Source organism: Schistocerca serialis, chromosome 4 (assembly GCF_023864345.2).
Source record: "Schistocerca serialis cubense isolate TAMUIC-IGC-003099 chromosome 4, iqSchSeri2.2, whole genome shotgun sequence".
Lineage (NCBI taxonomy): Eukaryota > Metazoa > Arthropoda > Insecta > Orthoptera > Acrididae > Schistocerca > Schistocerca serialis.
In genome coordinates, this window is record NC_064641.1 from 233,106,430 (window position 1) to 233,129,384 (window position 22,955).

General features: G+C 41.5%; 1 protein-coding gene across 1 annotated transcript in view; it reads left to right on the plus strand.

Moving 5' to 3' along the window:
- The window catches only part of LOC126473717 (UDP-glycosyltransferase UGT5-like), a 71,946-nt gene extending 62,614 nt beyond the window's left edge, over window positions 1-9,332 (plus strand). The window contains exons 5-7 of the mRNA XM_050100962.1: window positions 5,606-5,828; window positions 5,912-6,131; window positions 8,813-9,332. Coding sequence (XP_049956919.1) covers window positions 5,606-5,828; window positions 5,912-6,131; window positions 8,813-9,089 — 720 coding nt within the window. The 3' untranslated portion in view covers window positions 9,090-9,332. The remainder of the gene's footprint in view (window positions 1-5,605; window positions 5,829-5,911; window positions 6,132-8,812) is intronic.
- The last annotated feature ends 13,623 nt before the right edge of the window (window positions 9,333-22,955 follow it).

The following is a 22,955-nucleotide window of genomic DNA, read 5'->3' on the forward strand; positions in this document are numbered from 1 at the left end:
GTTTAAGTCGGCCCCATATTCAACCAAACTGGTCATCCCGTACTCCTTAGTCAACGCATCAGGAAACTCTCCCCATACCCGTATGAATTTCTCCCTGACTCGGTTGTTCCTCAAACGCATTTCAATTCGAATTTCCTCTACCACTTCCTCCCAAATAAGATTTAGTCTTCTTTCCGGCCATGGTCCCCGTTGACACTGCTTACAAAAGTAGAATTATTCCACAGGCCTAAACTTAAGATTGTTACCATGATCAATCAGGAATTTGGCAACACTGTCTGACATGCCACAAAGAATTGGTAGTCAAAAGTCGAAACCGTGCTGCACAGGTCGATTAAAGCACATAGTGGTTCTTCATTAACTGCGCACACGCATGGGGAGTTTGGCATCTCATTAACCTTCATCGCACTAATTAACCTACCCTTCCTTGCAGTACACAATCATTCATTTCGTGGCCCTACCTACTATACTTCCAACATGTAACCTACGATGATGCTATTTCACTATGTTTTGCAGACTAGGAGCTTCTTTTTGTGGTCTCCTACAGTATTTTTGCTGTTCCTGTTTTACTTACACCTGCCTGTTGCTCACAGCCAATCCTTTTAAGTCATGTTCATCCCAGTGTGCGCATCTATTAATTACATAGCCCCTATTTGCTTTATTACTTCGTTTGTTGAGAAATAGTTCTGGGAATCTGACAAAATAAAGCTCCCTGTCTACTTTCAGGATTTAACTCACCTAATATATGACTTACGACCTGTTCTTCAGTGTATGCCATATCAAATACTACTACGGTTCGGTTAACTCGTGCCACATATTTTATTAGCAGCTTGATAGCATCGAGATAGACCAATTCTTGCGTGGCTCTAGACGGCATTAATTCACAGGTCCTACTCCAGAATTACCTCCATGTGTTACTTCCCATATGGCTAGCAGTACCTTTTCAAGTAAGCTACCCTTCAATGTTACAGCAGTTACTCTTAATGCCTGTAAACCACTCATTTGCAACGTTCGTGATCTTATCTGGAATTCAACCACAAAGTTAAAAAATTCGCCCATACAGTCAACTGAATCTAACGAGAACTTAGAACATTCATGTAACACATCTTGTAGTGTGTTTGGCAACTTAACGAATAAGGTTTCAAAATCTGTCTGCCCCATTACTTAAGCATGATCTGTCTGATGTACTTCAAAAATGGTTTTGCTCGCATTACCGCTCCTATCCCGCAACAGTTCATGAACCGTTATACCACTCAGACAGCAAATTCTGTATCTGATCTCTGTTCACACCTGCAAAATCATTCATTCTATCAAGGTAGTTGTTGAAATGGGCCTGGAGTCTATGCAGTTGGTTAGGACTACGAGTAGCCTGGCTCCGCAAGACTTTGAACATTTCCTCATATTCAGTAACAATGTTGTCGGCAGCCAAACTCACTTCATCGGGATCACTAGTGTTTTGTGTGGGCACGTGACTGTTTTGTTGCACTTGTTCCATCAGTTTATGAATGTTTACTTTTGGCTCTATCTTCCATCGCTTCAGTTTGTACTCCAACTCACTTCTCAAAAAGGCCGGATCCTTCACCTCACGCATTCTGAAAAAGCCACGCTGAGTAAACAGAAAAGACGACCTGTATCTTAATCCCTCCTTACTCAGTCACTGAACCACGCTGTAGCACCACAAGTGTTACTGTTTACTGGGCCACAATGAGAAATGGATAGAGCGATTGACTGAGTAACGACAGCATTAACGATTTTAACAGATTCCTCTCTTGCCACAGTGACTGCAGCGTCCCGCGCAAGTCGTAAACTTTTTCGGATTCTTTGCATGACTCCTGCTTATAAGGTGAAGGAGAAAACCAGATCACCATCTATTTCAGAAATACTGTTATCGATTTCAGAACTGTAGGAACCAGATTGTCCGATCAGACCCAGAATTTCTTCATTAGTCCAACTGTCCCCCAACCGCCATTTTAGGATAAACTTTTGCAATCAAGACAACTAGGGAAGTACACAGAAACAACGAATATGCGAGCACTGATCACGCGAGTAATACGATTTTCAAGTCACGTAGCACTTTCTGGAAGTCCGGACACCAAGATAGGAGCTCTCCGAAATACTGTAATAGCGAACAACTGACTTGAGTGTCCCTGTTCGGAAATTATGTATTTTGAAATAATAGTCAGAGATGGGAAGTAACAACGATTCCGGTGGCGACAGGAATGTATCAACATTTATTAAGATCAAAATATACACAACTTGTTCACTGATCACCATACAAAACAATTCTCATTACAATTATCCAGCAGAGAGCAGTCTCTATTTTTCGTTTAACCCTTTCGCTACGGTGAACTTACGCTGAAGTAGGGAGCGAATGTGCCGCTCAGCCGGCGGACCGCGGCAGGAGCTCCGCCTCGCGTCATATTTCTCCGCTTCACTACTCTCGACTTGTGTGGAAGTTTGACCAACGCACCATCTATCCGCTTTGTTCCCCGTGCTCAACTGCTCATTTGCAGCCTTGTCTCTAACCTGAACTGGCGTGTTGTTAACCTCAGTTAGTTTCTACTAGGACTGTTATGGCAGGTAAGCTCTTTCTCTCATACTGGGTAATGACTCTGAAAATTAAAGCGAATCATCGCTCGAATCCGACGATGAACGTGAAACACCTTTGTAGCTGCTTGTAGATCATGTATACGTGCTACTTCAGCTGTTCCATTGGATTTGTGCAACAACGCAGACAATGTCAAAACATGTGTGATTTGTATGAATATTTCCACGAATACATATATCGTATAAAGTACGATAACTGCGACAACACTACGAGTGTGAAAGCAGGACAGAGCAACGCCGCGGGCAGCGCGGGAAGTGCGCCGTGCAGGGGCCACGGCCGGGCCGCACTGGCGCTCGTCCACAGAGCACGACGCAGCAGTCACGGCTCCGGCGTGAAAGGCTTAAATCTCTTCATTTTATAATATCAGTCAATCTGTATATTGAGCAAGCAGTAAAGGAAACAAAAGAAAAATTCAGAGTAGCTATTAAAATCCATGGAGAAGAAATAAAAACTTTGAGGTTCGCCGATGACATTGTAATTCTGTCAGAGACAGCAAAGGACTTGGAAGAACAGTTGAACAGAATTGATAGTGTCTCGAATGGAGGATATAAGATGAACATCAACAAAAGCAAAACGAGGATAATGGAATGTAGTCGAATTAAGTCGGGTGATGCTGAGGGAATTAGATTAGTAAATGAGACACTTAAAGTAGTAAAGGAGTTCTGCTATTTGGGGAGCAAAATAACTGATGATGGTCGAAGTAGAGAGGATATAAAATGCAGACTGGCAATGGCAAGGAAAGCGTTTCTGAAGAAGAGAAATTAGTTAACATCGAGTATAGATTTGAATGTCAGGAAGTAGTTCCTGAAAGTATTTGTATGGAGTGTAGCCATGTATGGAAGTGAAACATGGACAATAAATCGTTTGGACAAGAAGAGAATAGAAGCTTTCGAAATGTGGTGCTACAGAAGAATGTTGAAGATTAGGTGGGTAGATCACGTAACTAATGAGGAGGTATTGAATAGGATGAGGGAGAAGAGAAGTTTGTGGCACAACTTGACTAGAAGAAGGGATCGGTTGGTAGGACATGTCCTGAGGCATCAAGGGATCACAAATTTAGCAATGGAGGGCAGCGTGGAAGGTAAAAATCGTAGAGGGAGACCAAGAGATGAATACACTAAGCAGATTCAGAAGGATGTAGGTTGCAGTAGGTACTGGGAGGTGAAGGAGCTTGCACAGGATAGATTAGCATGGAGAGCTGCATCAAACAAGTCTGAGGACTGAAGACCACAACAACAACAGAGTGATGAAGATATAGATGAAGATATGGGTTTGTGTGAGATTTAGAGTAGTGGTAGACCAGCTATTTCAAGGAACGTCGACAGGGGTAATTACTTGTGTAGCAAATACTCTAAAAGGTTAATAATATTTAAGAGAATAACTGAAGCCTTGCTTTTTTGCTCTAAATTCTGTTACAGATGTGGAAAATTATTAGATAAATTATTATATCCCTTTGGATATCTTTCAAAAATTACTTTTCTGTGTTTTAGGTGTACTTGATTACATAAAGCACAACTTCATAAGTAACATAAATACAAGAATGTATGAGAGAAAGCCCATTAATTACAATTTATGTTATATATTTGGATCATATTATACTGAAAGTCACAGTTTTATCGACAGAAATGTGAGTTTTCTATTGTTAAATGATAGCTAGTTCACCTCCTTTTTAATTGGCGGGTTACAAAGCTCTTAGTACAGAAAGGTCTAGGAATGTATGCAAGGAATCATTTCCTTAAATTTACATAAATATAGCATAATTTATATGCTGGATGTAACCACGTTCCATATGTGGGTAAATATCTCAAATTTAACACATTTCCTTTACTAGGAGGCACTGAGCAACCACATATGAAATTTCTTTAATGTGACTGTTGAGTTAAGCATAGAAAAGATAATATAGTTATTTGAGCAGGGCTGTATATACGAACAGAATTTTAACTTCAATGAAGCCATAGACATAAGTTTTCTGGGTGTTGATATTTCACTACAGCGAATGATGAAATGTGAGGTATATCAAGAGAAATGTTGTTTTGTATAGGGTTCCTATTTTTATGAAAAACTGAACTGGAAATCACTTCACTAAAGATATGTAGGTATGCAATTACTTACAATTTTATTGGGTTGATTTTTATTCATAAGTATGGTGCATGTAATATTAGTGACTATTACTTTCAGTTTAGTTGGTCATTTGAAATTAGAATTTGATAATTTAATAACAATAATAATAATAAATATTGCTCAATTTGAACTGGCTTCTAGGCAGCTCTGTTTCAACATGAGTAATGAGAGATGTCTGTTAGTACATCTTCACACTTGTGAAATTTGACAGCAGCAGTCACTCATGTTTTGAAACTGTGTATACATGTATAGTAAACTTATGAAACAGGTGATCTCTGGTGTAGGTGAACTCTGATGTTCTCACTTCAGACTTGTTACGATACAAAAAGGAGTGAAGCTTTAATCTGTGGCTAAATATATCGAGATTTAAAATTAATAAAATATAGCAAAATTATTGTGGAAATAAAACAAGATACGCTGGCAGCTAGTGACACAGCGGAAATATTGCACATAATGAGTTTAGTTTCGTCAGTTATCAGTTAGCGAATATATACAGGAACACATCATTAATTCTTGTCTGCAACCTACTACAAGTTCTTATCCACAATGCCAAACAACATAGATATACCCTCTAAGACGAGCAGTAGCGCTCTGGGGGAAATAGACTTTGATGTTCCCACAGGCTCAGTGATGCAAATGACTTTAGTGACTTTTAATCTGTAGAGGAGAATACCTTGTGATGAAAATAATTTGACACCCAATTTACAATCGTTACAAGTGATAAATGTAGTGTTTATTGTGCTTAGGAATAAAAGAAATTTACCACAAATCCCATCTATATCTGTCTCTTTGATTGTTTTCTATATATTTGTGAAACATTACCAATTGTAACAATTTGCGTGCAGGATAAACTGGCTCATGAGACTACTTATTTTACAGGATATCCAGGATTTCCTCGATGGTGCAAAAGATGGTGCAATTTACTTCAGCCTCGGCAGCAACGTGAGAAGCACTGCGCTGCCAGAGCATAAGAGGCGAGCGTTCCTCGAAGCTTTCGCACAGCTGCCTCAGCGGGTGCTCTGGAAGTGGGAGGTGGACAGCCTGCCTGGACAGCCGGAGAACGTTATGATAGCCAAATGGCTGCCCCAGCAGGACGTCTTGGGTAAGCTTCTGTACAGTGCACCAGTCTTTACAAATAAAGCTTCGTCAGTGTCGTAACTTTTACGTCTATTGCCACTTTTTCAGCACATCCAAACATTAAACTGTTCATTACCCAGGGAGGACTCCAGAGCATGAATGAAGCAAGTTACTTCGCAGTGCCTGTGATTGGCATTCCTTTCATTGGAGATCAGACCCACAATGTGGCTAAGATGGAACAGGCCGGTATAGGCTACCGCTTGCAGTTCAAAGACGTCACTACCGATACGGTTCTGAGTGCCATTCATACAGTACTTGGAAATGCTAGGTAAGTTTATACGTTTCCATTTTGTAGAGAAAGTAACAAACTAACACATACTTCTACTCCTCATATTTCTCGAACTGAGCTCTCACTTACCTCCAGAGATTCCTATATCGACAAAATATTTAGCCTTGACCTCATTTCATTCCTTTAGTCGAGCGACGACATATTCTGAACCTATTTGCACTTGATATACATTTGTTTTAGACATAAAATAGATAATTTCTATGGATGAATGTAGTTGCGTGGGCTTCTACAACCAGAGTCAGCTGACATAAAAGTTTTCTGATTATTGTACCGCACCATAATGCACACTACTGGCCATTAAAATTGCTACACCAAGAAGAAATGCAGATCATAAACGAGTATTCATTGGACAAATACGTGACGACTGTGTGTTGTGTGCTGTCCTTAGGTTAGTTAGATTTAAGTAGTTCTAAGTTCTAGGGGACAGATGACCATAGTGCTCAGAGCCATTTGAACCATTTTGGACAAATATATTATACTAGAACTGACATGTGATTACATTTTCACGCAGTTTGGGTGCAGTACCCATAACAACCACCTCGGGCCGTAATAACGGCCTTGATATGCCTGGGCATTGAGTCAAACAGAGCTTGGATGGCGTGTGCAGGCACAGCTGCCCATGCAGCTTCAACACGATACCACAGTTCATCAAGAGTAGTGACTGGCGTATTGTGACGAGCCAGTTACTCGGCCACCATTGACCAGACGTTTTCAATTGGTGAGAGATCTGGAGAAGGTGCTGACCAGGGCAGCAGTCGAACATTTTCTGTAACCAGAAAGGCCCGTACAGGACCTGCAACATGCGGTCGTGCATTATCCTGCTGAAATGTAGGGTTTCGGAGGGATCGAATGAAGGGTAGAGCCACGGGTCGTAACACGTCTGAAAGGAACGTCCACTGTTCAAAGTGTCGTCAGTGCGAACAAGAGGTGACCGAGACGTGTAACAAATGGCACCCCATACCATCACGCCGGGTGATACGCCAGTATGGCGATGACGAATACACGCTTCCAATGTGCGTTCACCGCGATGTCGCCAAACACGGATGCGACCATCATGATGCTGTAAACAGAACCTGGATTCATCTGAAAAAATTGCGTTTTGCCACTCGTGCACCCAGGTTCGTCGTTGAGTACACCATCGCAGGCGCTCCTGTCTGTGATGCAGCGTCAAGGGTAACCGCAGCCGTGGTCTCCGAGCTGATAGTCCATGCTGCTGCAAACGTCGTCGAACTGTTCGTGCAGATGGTTGTTGTCTTGCAAACGTCCCCTTCTGTTGACTCAGAGATCGAGACGTGGCTGCACGATCCGTTGTAGCCATGCAGATAAGATGCCTGTCATCTCGACTGCTAGTGATACGAGGCCATTGGGATCCAGCACCGCATCCCGTATTGCCCTCCTGAACGCACCGATTCCATATTCTGCTAACAGTCATCGTATCTCGACCAACGCGAGCGGCAATGTCGCGATACGTTAAACCGCAATCGCGATAGGTTACAATCCGACCGTTATCAAAGTCGGAAACGTGGTGGTACGCAAAATTCCTCCTTACACGAGGCATCACAACAACGTGTCACCAGGCACCGCCGGTCAACTGCTGTTTGTGTATGAGAAATCGGTTGGAGACTTTCCTCATGTCAGCACGTTGTAGGTGTCGGCACCGTCGCCAACCTTGTGTGAATGCTCTGAAAAGCTAATCATTTGCATATCACAGCATCTTCTTCGTGTCTGCTAAATTTCGGGTCTGTAGCACATCTTCGTAGTGTAGCAATTTTAATGGCCAGTAGTGTAGAAGCTAAGTATGAGAAGCCAGTGTTCCGGCCTTCTTCTGGGTCTACTGATGTGCCATAGCTGTGAGGTGTCCTTGAAAGATTCGATGCTCGTGATGTTATTGCTTACCAAACTTTTGTTGTTGGTGAAGATAAATAGAGATCTGGAAAGTCTTATTTATATTCGACAGTGTCCTTTGGTGTGAAAACACGGAACACACAGTCGTCGTAAGGTGAATCAAGATGAGTCTGTATACATGTGGTATGAAGGACACGGTGTGTATGTGAAACTATACATTCTGTTGGTGATTTGACTGTACATTATCGTAAATAAAGGTCCCCATCCTTGCAAAAAAATGAGAAAAACGTTATTCTTGCCAAAAAGCGAGAAGCGGTTGTTGTAGCTCTGAGGGCTACTCTGGGGTGCTCTCTGTGTGAGGCACCTCAGGACATCTCTGTGAGACTGGGGCTCGATTGTGTGATTCGAACAGAGAGCCGCCATTGCCTGCGCGCCCGCCCTAGCGACACCTCATAACCAAAGCACATCAGGTAGACCCAGAAGAAGGCCAGTCTAACCATGGCCGAAACGTCAGTCCTCCTGTATGGCTTTTATAATATGATATGGTAAGATACTCAGAAAACTTTTATGTAATACAGGTTGCTATCTTTCGCTTGTACCTTTTTTTACTCTTTCTGAACTTGTATCTGAATCGAGTGTGAAGTTTAGTGCGACTTGTAGAAAGATTATCCTAACTTATATTGAGTTTTTTGTTTCCTATTTATCTATTAGCAGGTTTTACTTTATTGGAGCTATTTTTCCTTGTGCTGTTCTTTTACCGTCACTCCTAATTACTACTTGTAACAAATGATCATCCATCCTCTTTTTCCCCACAGCTACCGAGAAAATATGAAGCGATTCTCAGCGGTATTCCGCGAGCACCAGGAGAGGTCGTTGGACACTGCCGTGTGGTGGATCGAATACGTGATACGTCACAAGGGTGCTCCCCACCTGCGCAGTGCAGCCCTCGACCTCAGCTGGTGGCAGCTGCTGCTGCTCGACGTCATCGCATTCTTCGTTGCGACGGCGTCAATCGCGATCTATTTGCTGTACAGGATAGCCTGCTATTGCAAAAGTCTTGTGGCTGTCAATCAGAAGCAAAAGACTGCGTGAAGCTAATTTTGGAACGAATCTGTAGGCGTTTCATTGTTTTTGACTATAGCTGGGCCCAAGTGTTAGGCCACAGAGAAGATTGTGTTGCAATGTGAATCTCAGCAAATGACTCCTTAATTTCACATGGCACTGCTATAAAAAGATATTATTGCTGCTATACAGACAACAGGAACATAACCCCCTTTGTATTTATTTATGGAATGACTGTATTTTTTATAAAGTAAACATTTTTGTTTCGTACTATCTTTCTTTGACTGGTATTTGCAATGTTATGTGATGGCGAGAATGGAAACAGTTCTTATACTGAAGCTTCATAGCAGATGAAAACTGAGTGTCGGACCGAAATTCGAACTCAAGATCTTTGCTTTTTGCGGGAAAGTGCTCTACCGACTAAGCTAACCATGCACGACTGATTACCCGACGACACAACTATCTTTCTGCTATAACTTCTTCATCTGTTAACTTCATTCCTTCCGGTACACAGGTCTAATCTGCCAAGAAGTTTCATAGCAGCAAAAACTCCGCTGCAGAGTGGAAATTTCATTGTGGAAACGTTACCAGGCTGTGGCAAAGCCGTATATCACAATATCCTTTCTTCCAGGAGTGCTAGCCCCTCAAGATATGCAGGAGAGCATCTGTAAACTCAGGAAGGTAGGAGATGAGGTACTGGTGGAAGTGACGCTGTGAGGACGGGTCGTGGGTGATGCTTGGGCCGTTAGAGCACTTGCTCGCGAAAGGCAAAGGTCCCTAGCTCGACTCTCGGTCCGGCACACAGTTTTAATCTGCCAAGTTTAAAATCAGGGCACACTTCACCTCAGAGGGAAAATTTCATTCAAATTCTTACTCTGTTTACTTTTGCATCCTCTATGGGTGTCAGCTGCAGTTTAATTTTATACAATTATTTTCTTATTTTGAGGGAGCTGTTTTCTCTGTTTTCATGTTTGTCACCTAACTTACAGAAACACATACATGTTTGGGTACATTTGTTAATTTTGTTGGTAATACTTATAGCCACAATGTATGAATGAAACAGACAATTGTTTCAAAATATTCATTTCCATATCGTTCTCAGAAATTATAATGGGAGTAGTACCGATTACACTAAAACAGATGCTCTTGCTTCAATCATAGTCACCTTTATTGAAGAGGAAAAAGAAACATTACTAAGCCAAATAAAATCCAAGCTTCTCCATTACCCAGGATGGCTTCAAAAGAATCTGTTTGTTAATGTAGGAGAGCCGCAGTAGCAGCTGAAATTTCTGGATCGTCTTCTGCGATTGGTCGTAAGGTAGTAGAGCATTATTTGCAACAGACAAAAATCAATTTTACTGTCTAAACTCAGTATAAAGCAATCAAGGATTATCGTTTCAGCTCCGAAGTTTAACACATCATAGAAAAAATAAGGTAACATTTTAGCGAAAATATGTAAGTAGTAACGTATGGAGTGATTCGCGTTACATTGGCTTCTATAAAGAAGAAAAAACACTATAGCAATAGTAACTCGTCAAGAGTTGCAGAAACTGACAGAAATGTAGTATATTATCACCACAGCAGCGCACCGTTCAACTACCACACGAGAAAAAGCGGACCTGCAGTCAATATGCCTCATCTGTATGCTTGAATAGAAGAAGAAAATACTGCTTGGGTTACTAAATTGGTCAAAGTTTATCGAGACGTCAACCACCATACGAACTCAACTGTAGGCTATTGGATATACGAAGAATTTCATGTCAGACATGGTAAAGGGACTACGTGTTCTTCCTTTTGCTTTTCATAGAGTGTAGTAACAACTTTCCACCAGCTGCTTCATTAACAGATGGCTCATCTAAGGACGTTCAAGAACTATGACGTGGGGTAGTGTCAGAGGTTGGCTGCTATGCTGTCATAACAAGCTTTTGCATAAACGCGCTACAATAAAAACTGAGTTCTAGATCAAAGTTTTCATGAAGACTCGTTGTTTCGATAGAGTTGAAGGAAAAAGCTTTGGATTATTATAATTAATGGTTCTGTTAACCACCAAAACGTTCTGGTAACCAGCAAAACACTCCAGATGGAAATGGCGATAGGAGTGGGTTGAGAGAGCAAATTGACTGTGTTCTTTTGGAAACGGCAACACTGACATTTTCATTAATATACTCATTGAAACCACGGATAACTTAACTATCGATATCCTAATGGGGTTTTGGAACGATGCTCTTTCCGGTTTAAACATTGTGGCACCTCGGTGTGAGCGTAGTGAAACCATAGTATAAAGGTAAATGTGTCTAAGTCTGTATCTCTCCGTTTGCAGCTCTGAGTGCCTAGGATTACAGCTATGACTCCTTTGATGTTTATATTCGTCCTAGTGTAGATACAATACACAGTGACTTCGTTCTCTAAGACGAGAATGGACTGTCACAAATGATTTACCTTCTGGATGGTTATCTTCAAACTCGAACTTCCGACCAAAAAGCCGTGGAATAATCTAGTGAAGCTGATACTTCCAGTCCAGGTGCTTACCAGAATATTACAATAATGTTTAGGAAAAACAGCACACCTTCAACGACTAGAGATAGGACGTTTACATTCACAGGATGTGTATATTAGTATGTTCTGCAGAAACGATTAGGATTTGAACCACGTCGGCCAGCGGGTTTATGGTCAACATCGATATCGCGGCGCAACACCAGCAACCGGTAAAATGTGTCTGCGGCACTCGTTGTCGCTACAAACCGAAGATAAAGGATCAGTGTGACTTGAGCAGACCTGCACGATGCCTCGTAGACGTATGTGCGAACTGTACCGTCAAATCAGTGAGTTTGAAACAGTGCGCATTACTGGCTTGATAGAATTGGATTCATCTACCCAGGAAATTGCTGCTTGTGTAAGACGAAGGGTTTCGGCAGTACAGTGAGGGTGTGTAGAATGGTTTGGTTCACAGAAGACCGTAGAGCGCGACGGGATGGCTTAGGTCGCCCCCCCCCCCCCTCCACCCTCATCCCCCAGAGAAGATCAACATCTCATTCGAATGGAATTGCAGGATAGATCCTTGGCTCTGGCGCAACAGTGGAACAGTGTAACACATCGTACTGTATCATCAGGGGTTGCCGTTTATTATGGCATCGGTTACGTGCGTGTCGTTCACTTCTCCGTCTTCCTTTGACGAATGTGCAGAAACAAGCTAGATGGAAATGGTGTATGAAACGACGTCACTGGGGACAGGAATGGCATCATATAGTCCTTTTGGATGACTGCAGTTTCTGTTTGTTCGAAAATGATCGCCACATTTCGGTTCGCCACAGACTGGGGGAGCAGCCCCACAGTCACTGCATTCGCACAAAATGTACAGCACCAGTTCAAGACCTTATGGTGTGTGGTGCTATTGGGTACAACTACAAATCACAGTTGATGCACGACTGGGACACGGTGACCAGTGTGACCTATGTGAATGACATCCTGCGACCCGTACCCATCGCTTTCTGCTCAATACTGCAGATGCCATTTTCAGCAAGACAATGCACGACCACATGTTGGTGCACGAACATGTTCCTTCTTGCTGTCACAGGATGTCAGCTTTCCGCCTTGGCCCGCCAGGTCACAAGACTTGTCAGCAATCGAAAATGTGTGGAATATGGTGAAACGACAGATGCAACGCTGTGACCCAACGCAAAGCCACCATAGAGGGATTTTGGAACCAGGTGAATGCAGCGTGGAAGGCTATACCACGGGACGGCGCTCGTGTCTAACACGCGTCGGTGCCATCACGCATGGAACAAGTTATCAGGGATCATAATGAACTCTGTGCCTACTAGGCGACAGGACACATGCTGAAACGAGGTGACTGAAAAGCTGATCATTTCTGGAGAACATACAAACGTAAATCTTCTGTGAGATGAACGTCCTATCTCTAGTCATTCAAGGTGTTCTGGTTTTTTTTTCTGAACGTGAGTATAGTAGCTTCGCAGGAAGAATGTCGCCCATTTTCTATGTAATAAGTATACTTTACTACTAACAATATTAGAGGACGTTGTATGTTATGTGTTAACGCGAGAAACATAACTGTCTGATTTAATGTTATGTTCTGACTTTCTTTTTGTATAAACCAGTGTATAGACAAATGATACGAATTTCCTTTTGCCAGGCTCGCTACAGACACACTATAATAGAGTGTAGTGTAACGACGTAAGTTTTGTATAAATGATTTTCTTTTGACATATGACCATGTGCAGACTTCGTCACCAACGTCAGTTACAAAACACTTCAAAATTTTAAAGTTGTCTCTGAATGGTTCTTGAACGAAACTGTAATTAAAACATCATCCTTTGAGTCGTATGCGCAGAACTACGTCACTCAGTCCAATTGGTTTGCGCAAACTTTTTTCAATTTAGGTGTCGTTTGTTTCTTCTCAGAAATTATATTAATGCAAGTTGTCTGCTTCAATAAATATTAAAGCCACATGGAATACACTTTTAAGACTCAAACTCGCGATGGATGTTATCAAAAATTAATAATCTTGTCAAATAAATCAGTAATCCTTCTTCCTTAATATAATTCTTCATACATAAATTCTCAGAAAACTTATTTAAATTTTTGTAGTATACACTAGTTTATTATCTTCATATATATTACATATAGACGTGAACCTGAGCCTTGACAAGATAGGACTGAACATTTACAACATGATTAAACTTTCTATGACGTCATTGTTGTAGAAACATTACAAATTCTTATTTTTTCAGTTTTTAGAAGCACTACGCAACAACTCGGTTTCAGGATCTACTGTTGCTCTTTGGCTATCAACCCGCGACGTACAGTGGCCAGCAATTTTCTCTCTGGTCCCGGCAGTGAGATGCTGTCTCCGTTCGTTGCACCGCCCTCTCCGTACATGAAACATAAAAATAAATACAAAACTTTGGATAATTCACAAACATTACAAATATTACAAAATACATAAACAAAACACTAAATTAAACTTATATTCACCTGCAAACTGGGCTGACACTGGTGGATGGGTGACGCTTCAATTTCGCGTCCCACTACACGAGCTTGTTTATTCATTTAACAGCATAGTAATACACAGCGTCCACATTCTAACCTTGTAGACAACTGATCGTCGTAAGTACGATAACAGACTATGTAGAGGGGAAACTATGAGTAATCTTAAAGAAAGGCCATGTTCTGATTTCAAACACATGAGTTCAAATGGTATCCATGTTAAAGCAAGAGCAACTGTGCTCAAATTGATGAGTGGCAGACACACCAAGATGCAAACATGAAGCGGTGTGCTGTTCCCCAAGACGTGTAATATACTGTCACAGGAAGCTGTTTTTCCTATCAAAAAGTCCATGCCAGGCGTGGATAAATGTCTTCGCTTGTCGCTGCTGTGGTTAGTACTCACTAATGCAAGTTGCATTTTGGCATGTCTAGGTGTTGAAGTCACCATGCCTACTATTAATTTCATATTTACATTTCATTGTTACAGTTGGTCCTCTACCTGTAGTTAGTATATATGGGTAGTGTTGGTCTGTGATATGGTGAGTGCACCTCGCAGTAAATGTATAGATTCTGTAAATGCCCCAGTTAGTGTCTCCGTGGATGTTGGTGCTTCATGTTGGGGTCACTATTGTGATGGTAGTGTTTGAGTCGTTGCTGATTACGGTTGCATGCAGGCTGATCCCTGTGCTGGGAATGACGTTGGGAGTGTTAATTGGAATTCTGGAGATTCTCATTGACGCTCATTGAGATGGGCCATCGACCTTGGTCTCCTTGAGGTTGTAGTCGGTGTTTGTGAAACAGCACAGAGACTTGCTGTCTTTTCTATTTACGTTTTGACCTGTCCCAGCTTCGCCAATTGCAGTTGATTCTGATGGTATCCAGCTCCCTGACCCCAGAAAAGATGCTATGTGTTTATTGATTGTTTGATTTTGTCTGGTGTTATGCAACCAATGTTATTTTCATCAGGTCTCCTAATTTGGCGGATCGCGTGTTAGCTATTCACGGATAGCTTGACAAGATTTTCACCACTATGAACCACATGGACTTCAGGTAGGACCTTACATAGTCTAGGTGAGTGTCAGGCGTTACCAGCGAAGTGAAAACCGACGTGTGGACTGCGCGGTTTGATGCTCAGTGCATTCAATGTTTTCATCTATTTGGACCATAATGACAAGCAGGATTTTTTATACCTACATTAATACAATATATGAAGAGTAGAACGAGCTTTCTCAGTGACTTAGCGGTGACCATGTGGAACATATTTTGATCTGTAACTAGCAAAATAACACCCATCAATCTGCATTTAATGCAAGAAAAATGTTCGAAGTAGGGAACTAATAATATATTGGAGGGAATCATCTTGTTCTGAGGCGTGTGATGAATTAAATGCTGGGATGTAAATATTTTAAGCTTATTTGGAAAACAACTTTCTTCTCATGCGTGAACACCTTGTATCGAATGTGAAAGAGGAAGCAGCCAGTAGTCCAAAGGAAACCTAGCAGTGTCTGTTAATAACAACAAGAACAGATCTAGAAATCACAGTTTAAGTAATATGTCGATACCAAGCTGAGTGACACTTTCGGGTCACCACATAATAATTACTCAACAGTAAATCATTAACAATATATTAGAATATATCTAACGAATAAGGGAAGATAGGGTAAGAGAGTAATCCATTGGATCGAATTGGGGGGTAATGATACAAGAGGATAACGGAATGAGAAAATATGGGCCAGTTGGAGAAGAGGTGAACTGGCACCAGACTTCCTGCTTATCCATTCCACTAACTGACCTCTACAGTTGGGCCACACCTCGTCCTCGAACCGCTACCTCCACTCTTGCCCTTCCAATCAAACTCTTCACTTTATTCCTTTTCTTTAATCACATACAACCCTCACATAATATTATCTACTCCTATTTCTTCTCCTACCATTTCCACCCTCCCCCCACCTTCCTTCCAATCCCCCGTTTTTCTCTCATATTTAGTAATTTTTTATATTATTACTGGCATTTACTATATCGTTATGTGTTATTCATTGTCTTTTGTACTTTATTTCATCCGTTCCTTATGAACTTCGGTTGTGTCAGATTGCATAATATTTGTTCACTTCATATTATTAACGATCTGATGTACACATGTAAATACAAAGACAGTGATTCATAATGCTGTCTCCAAAGGTAACCACATGCGGTCAGATGACACCTAACACTTACAAACTTTTGTCAGTGATACTTCTATATTTACTATGTCTTCCATAGGCTACACTCTTTGACAATTACATCACAAAGGCACGTGTTATTTTTGTTTACCTGCTATGGACTGCCTTAACAGATATAACATGTTTATGGTCTAACGAGTAAGTGAATATCTCTTAATTTTATATGAGAGTGCATCTAATATTTCCTTAAATTTTTTGAATGTTTTTTACTATGTGTCATACTATTTCCGTGTTCCAGTTTTTAACATTATACTCGATAATGTCTTAAAAGCCAAAATCTAGATAGTACAAAAGATATATACAGTAATACATAATCAAATGGCGGATTATTCTACAAAAAAAGGGATATTCGTCGTACATCATCTGTGGATCTGTCGTTTTGTCTTCACAGTCGGTTTTACATATTAAAGTGGCTCGCTAGAGAACTAGGCAAGTATCCCATGAATTACACGTGTATCTTTTCATTGCAAGGTCTTCCTCCTTCTGACACTGTCTACATCTCTTCTGCGTGATTTCAGCTCTTTGGATGGTTCCAATTGTGCCAGTTTCGTTCCTTTCCTAGTCATTATGTAGAATTTTAACCAATTACAGATAACAGAGGCAAGGAAAGATTTTGGCCTGAAATTCTTCTCTGCAATTGTCTTGAACCAACTCATTTCTTACAGCTAGAGGAAAAAATCAACGTCACAGCATACGTTTGCATTTGCGAATTATACAGGGTTTTTCTAAGTGTGAGCATCAACCGTCTGGGTGCGATTTATCACGTCCTGAGGAACAACTTTCGTTGGAATCAAAATGTTCGCTAATACTTCCAGGTGACGCTAAGCATCCGTTAGTATTTGGTGACCGCGGAACGACGAGATTTCACCGGATTAGCGGGGTCTAATACACAGGTGTGCTATAGACTAACTACACCAATAAATTGATACAGCGATTTTCAACAAGAAAACTTTAAGACTGAGTGTCTCTAAGTGAATTAAATATCTTAGAAGCGAATCATGACGTTTAATTTTGCCGGACCTACACTCATCACACAGAACAGGTGTCTCGATTATATAGTTTAAGGCGAGCTTCACGAGATCGTGTGTTGTTTTGAGATGTTGCTTCTGTAGTGATGTCATCACATGTTATCTTGAAGACCTCCGCCAGATTTATTGGTTACAGCAGATAAATATTTTTGTTTCAAATTATGTTCTCTTTAAGTTGTATATCGTTAGTAAAAAGCACTTGCTAGGTATGCACTATAAAACAAAATTCTTCGCTAAAAGACTCACTGTTCTTTGAGGAACAAACCACGGCACGACAAACTGCGGAACCAAGCAGTGACTGTCATCTGTGTTTTTTTTTTTTTCAACTGTGTTGCCCATCGGTTAAGAGAATTCTGTATGATAAAAAAAAAAAACTACGCGAGTACCCTTAACTCCCCGGCCCTCCTTCCTCTTTGTTTCTAACTTGCTGTCTATGTGATTTTCTTTGAATCGAAACAATTTTTCTTGTGAATGCGTATGCGTAACCAAAATATGTGAGTTACCTACATTACGAAATTAAATACAAAATAATATGTATTTTGTTGTAGTGTCCTTTCTTTTATTTTAAACCCGTTTTATTCCCGAATATGTAGGAACCGGAAAAACAGAATTTGCTATGTCCTTGGTAACGAACGAATGTACGTTAAGGAAGCGACTGAAAGCGGTAACTATTTCCTTATTATTTATATTATTTTTGTCATTGTTTTTGTTATTTACCCGAAATGTGTTCTGTTATTCTGCTGGCCTTCTCTGGAGCCCCCGTGGGAACGTTAGTCCTTGTTTCTGAGTTTGGTTTCATAAATTCCAATCCGTTTGTGCAGTGGTTGCAGCACTTTGCTCAGCTCGTAAAATCCTCGATTGATGATCCTGTACTTGTCATTTTGGACAACCGTGGCCCCTAATGTTCTCTTGAAGCTATCACATTTTGCAGAGATAATAACATAACTCTTCTTTCTCAACTTCACCTTTCCATTCACAACCACTGAAGAAGGCGTTCTATGGTCCTCTTAAATAAGCATACGTAGTGGTAGCTGATAAGTTCATGGTTACTAATCCAGGAAGACACGTTAGGCAGACACACGTGAGTGCTATGTTTAGAGCTATATCTCCAGGAGCAGCCGCAATACAAACAGCTGTGAAATCCTTCGATTGAACGGAAATATCTCCGTTCAATCCGGCTGCCTTCACAGCTGTAGACTTTGTTCCACGAGAAATCACTGAGCGAGACGAATTTACAACAACTGAAGATGGCAAAGGAGTTCAACAGTAGTCTAGAAACAAATGCTGCTCCTCAGTGACACATGACTTGTCTGCGCAGTCGCCAGGAAAAAAACCAAGAACGTGACACAAGTGAAGTTCAGAGTGCTGATGCACGAGCAGGTGTAGACCTTTCCATTGTCAAAATATGATCTTTCCAGAACAAAGAAATGGCAAGAAATACGAGATTTTGTCTAGTTCTCCGTACAAAAATGCGTTGTTAGAAGATAAAGCTAAACCAGACGAAATTAAGAAGAGATGAAACACCAGGGCTAATATGAACTTAATAGCGTCCCCCAACTTCAGGAACAACCAGGTCCAAATTCAAGAAGGCAATTGCCCAGGTTGTGGTCAAGTCTGAAAGCAGCCTGTCACGGGATACTGGATTAAGTGTGATAATTGTCCCTAATGGTGGCATGAAGAATGCACAGGTTATTAATGACATGGTGAATTTTCTTGCGATTAACGTTACTGTGTACTCTTGACTACATACCGCGTACTCTTACTTGACATTCAACCCTTTACCTACAATTAGATCTCCATGATGTTTAATATCTTCTCTATTGGTAACTCAACATTTTATTTGAATAAAATTTTATGAACTTTCCTAATTTGTCAAGTTAGTCATCATTTCGGAAAAAAATTTTAAAAATTTACCTATGGCTTTGTTAAGGTGTTGGTGCACGTTTCCTCCCGTACAGGACTTGCAGACCCGTGCCGTTAAAAGGAATTTTCCAACAATCAGATATGTGTCTGCGCAGCGTCTTTTACGTCATTTGCGACTGTGCACTTGCGCTATTATTCTTCAGTGTTCAACATTCATCCTTGGGATAAGCACGCGTTACGGACGACTATCAGATGAGGAGATAAGGGAATTGTTGGAGCAGTCTTCTGATTCTGAAAACCCACCGACTGAATGTGAATCATCTAGGGATGAACATAATGAGGTAGACGTCGATGAAAACTCTGAATTGCACGAAGAAGATGATCATGAAGACTCTCTTTACAGATATGGAGAAGAGCAATTTACTGCAAATTCTGCTGAGTATGACTTACTGTTTTCTCATAATGGGAATGAAATATGGGCCATAGCTTCTCAAGCTGGAATTTATGGTAGGAGGAACAGGAACGGATGTATTGAAAGAAGACCAGGGACCTACAAGGTATTCGATTTGGAACTGTGATAATGAAGAATCTTGTTTTATCTCGTTCTTTCGTGTACCCCTTATTGACAGTGTATATGTGGACAAAAAGAAAAGGCGAAACGTTTACGAGGACTGGGTGGATACACATATGCATGAAATGAAAAAGTTTCTTTGTGTTCTGATCCTGACTGGAGTTTAAAAGTCAAGAAATCAAGATATGAGTCAGCTTTGGAGTGTTGAGAATGTCCGACCAATGTCAACTTTGGAGTGTTGAGAATGGCAGACCACTGTTCAATGAAATTATGTCTCGCAACCGATTCCATGATGTTCTGAGGGTGTTGCGCGTTGAGACTGCAGCATCTCGACATGGAGTCAAGTGACAAATTGGAAGCAATCAGATAAGTTTTTGAGATGTGGGAAATACCCTTAGGGATGCCTACATTTCAGGACGGTGCATCTCTGGACGAACAGTTGGTCACATTTCGATGTTGCTGTCCATTTCGGCAATACATCCCGTCAAAACCTGCTCGATATGGAATAAAATTCTGGGCAATGTGACAGTGAAACAAGCTACTATTGGAATATGAAACTGTATTTTAAGAAGGAGGAAGAAACCAGAGCCCTGCAACTTGGAGAGAATGTTGTGAAAACCCTGATGATTGAACTTGAAATGTCCGGACTTTATATCACGTGTGATAAATGTTTTACATCTCTCAGTTTAGATCATTATTTGTCGCCAAATATCTCACACTAGTCCGCACTATCCGGAAAAACAAAGGTGAACAGCCTGCCGATATTATTACACTTCAAGGACATGAAGTATACTCCATATTATTTAGTTTACAGCCAGTGGTGTTGATAGCCTCTTATGTCCCTTAAAAAAAATACTGCCGTCCTTAGCTCTCTTCATGACCAAGCAACGGTGTCATCATCACAAGTAAAGAAGTCTGACTTTATAACCACATACAATGCCACGAACGGCGGCGTTGACACCTAGGACCAGAAGAAGTGATGCTGCAGTATAAAGAGAAAAACAAGACGCTGACCATTCGTGGTTTTCTTTAGAATAATCGGTGCAAGTGTAATGAATGCGTACATAATTTGAACTGTGTTGGCGTAACCTGTCGCCAGCACACCGTTCGGCAAAGATGTAGCGCTAAGATCGATAGTAGGCTCTGGATCAAGCACACCCATAACAAGGGAGGCCAGAGACACACAGACAAGCAGCACGCCACCAACGCCCTCTCGACAGCATGTAGTTAGGCCTCGACTCACTGACTCACTCATCGAGTTTGGCGTCTATCAGTACATTCATAGAGCGGACTCAGTTCACATCACAGCTACAACAGTAGATAGCCACAGGATTAGTGACTTTAGCGGGACTAACGGTGAGACTAAAGTCTGTAATAGGAAGATTACCAAGAGGACTATTACAGATTAGGTTGTGTCGCAATACATAGACTCTGTTCAAGTTAAGTAAATTTTCATGCAAATAAAGTACCTATTAATCCACGTGTGCATTTGTGTTGTCGAAAAAGGCTATCTGCCATCCATAATAACATCCTCTACCTGGCTTCCTTGCAGCACAAAAATGGCTCTTAGCACTATGGGACTTAACAACTATGGTCATCAGTCCCCCAGAACTTAGAACTACTTAAACTTAACTAAGCTAAGGACATCACACAACACCCAGTCATCACGAGGCAGAGAAAATCCCTGACCCCGCCGGGAATCGAACCCGGGAACCCGGGCGTGGGAAGTGAGAACGCTACCGCACGACCACGAGCTGCGGACCCTTGCAGTACAAGACACTACAGTGGAGACGAGGATAATTCAGTGGCGATCGAAGATAATAAACTTGGCTGGAGATTTTGCTTGTTTCTGTTGTGTTTTAGATTACAGGGGTGATCAAGTGTCTCTATTTGCTAATTTGTTGTTGTTTTATGCCTATATTCCAGGAGGTGAGCCGCAGAACTAATCAAATTTCTCTTTTCAGAGGCTTTCCTTGCATTTTGCTATAGCGTATTTGTGCAAACAATGAATTCCCCGTTCCCTCCACCTCCTACGCCCAAGCCTCGGGAGCAGACGGTCAGTGTGATGGATCCAACGCAACTTTTTCAGTTTCAGAAGCAACAAATCTCAACATTACTGACGACAGTACAGCAACTATTGGCAGCACAAGTTACGTCGGCCGCACAACCGCAACTGACCAACCAACCAGTCCAGCAAGTGCCGCTGACCAGTATACCACCGTTCCAGCAATTTAAGAAGAGGAATGGATTGAATACCTAACTCAGTTTCAAGCACATTGTCAAGTTCATCATCTGCAAGGTACTGTAAAGTTATAATACTTCCTTTTGATTGTGAGGTCTCCAGTATTCAGGTTAATACAAAAATAATTTCAACCGCGTCTTCCAACGAACTCATCTGTGTCCAAGTAATCGCTGCATTATCTCAATACTATGACCAACAAGTCCAAGCAGCTGCAGTTAGTTATCAGTTCTTTCTTTCTTGCAGATAGAGCCGGAACAGACGTACCGCCACTGGTACACAGAATTTACGGGCATAACTACGAAGTGTAAATTTAAGTGTATTTGTGGCAAATTTTACGGTGATTTAATGATACGGGATGCAATAGCATTGAATCTCCCAGATAGTAGAATACAGGAACAGATCTTAAAGTACCCTGACCCATCACTTCCCCAAGTATTGCAAATCTTACAGCATTATGATTCTGGTGTCATAGCGGACGATAAGTTTGACCACGCCCCGATTCGCTGGGGCAAGTCGCCCCCTGTTCGTGACCACTCCAAGCAACCACAACGAGCGCGTACGCAGCCATGCTGACAGCCACGTAGACATCTAAACAGGCCTGTGAATTTAATGAAGTCTGTCCCTAGATGTTTTGCTCGCCATAAAAGACGGGACTGCCGATCACTAAACCCGTTTAACATGTGCGGAAAAAAAGGCCTGTCCAAGCTGTTTGTTTGCAACGGCACAAAAACGCCAATTTTGCCCGCTCCCAGAAAAAAGCCAGGCTCGTTCACATGCAGTGAACGCTGTGTTTCCAAACCTGCAACAGGTTCTGCCAAGAGTAATATTAAGGTTATGCCTCCTTCTCGCCCTAGCGCTGTGCAGCGACATTCTGACAAACTGGTGGCCGTCATATGAACTTACAGTTAGACACAGGTGCCTCAGTAACTTTGCTTAATCTTGTCACATACGAACAGTTAGTCTCACCAC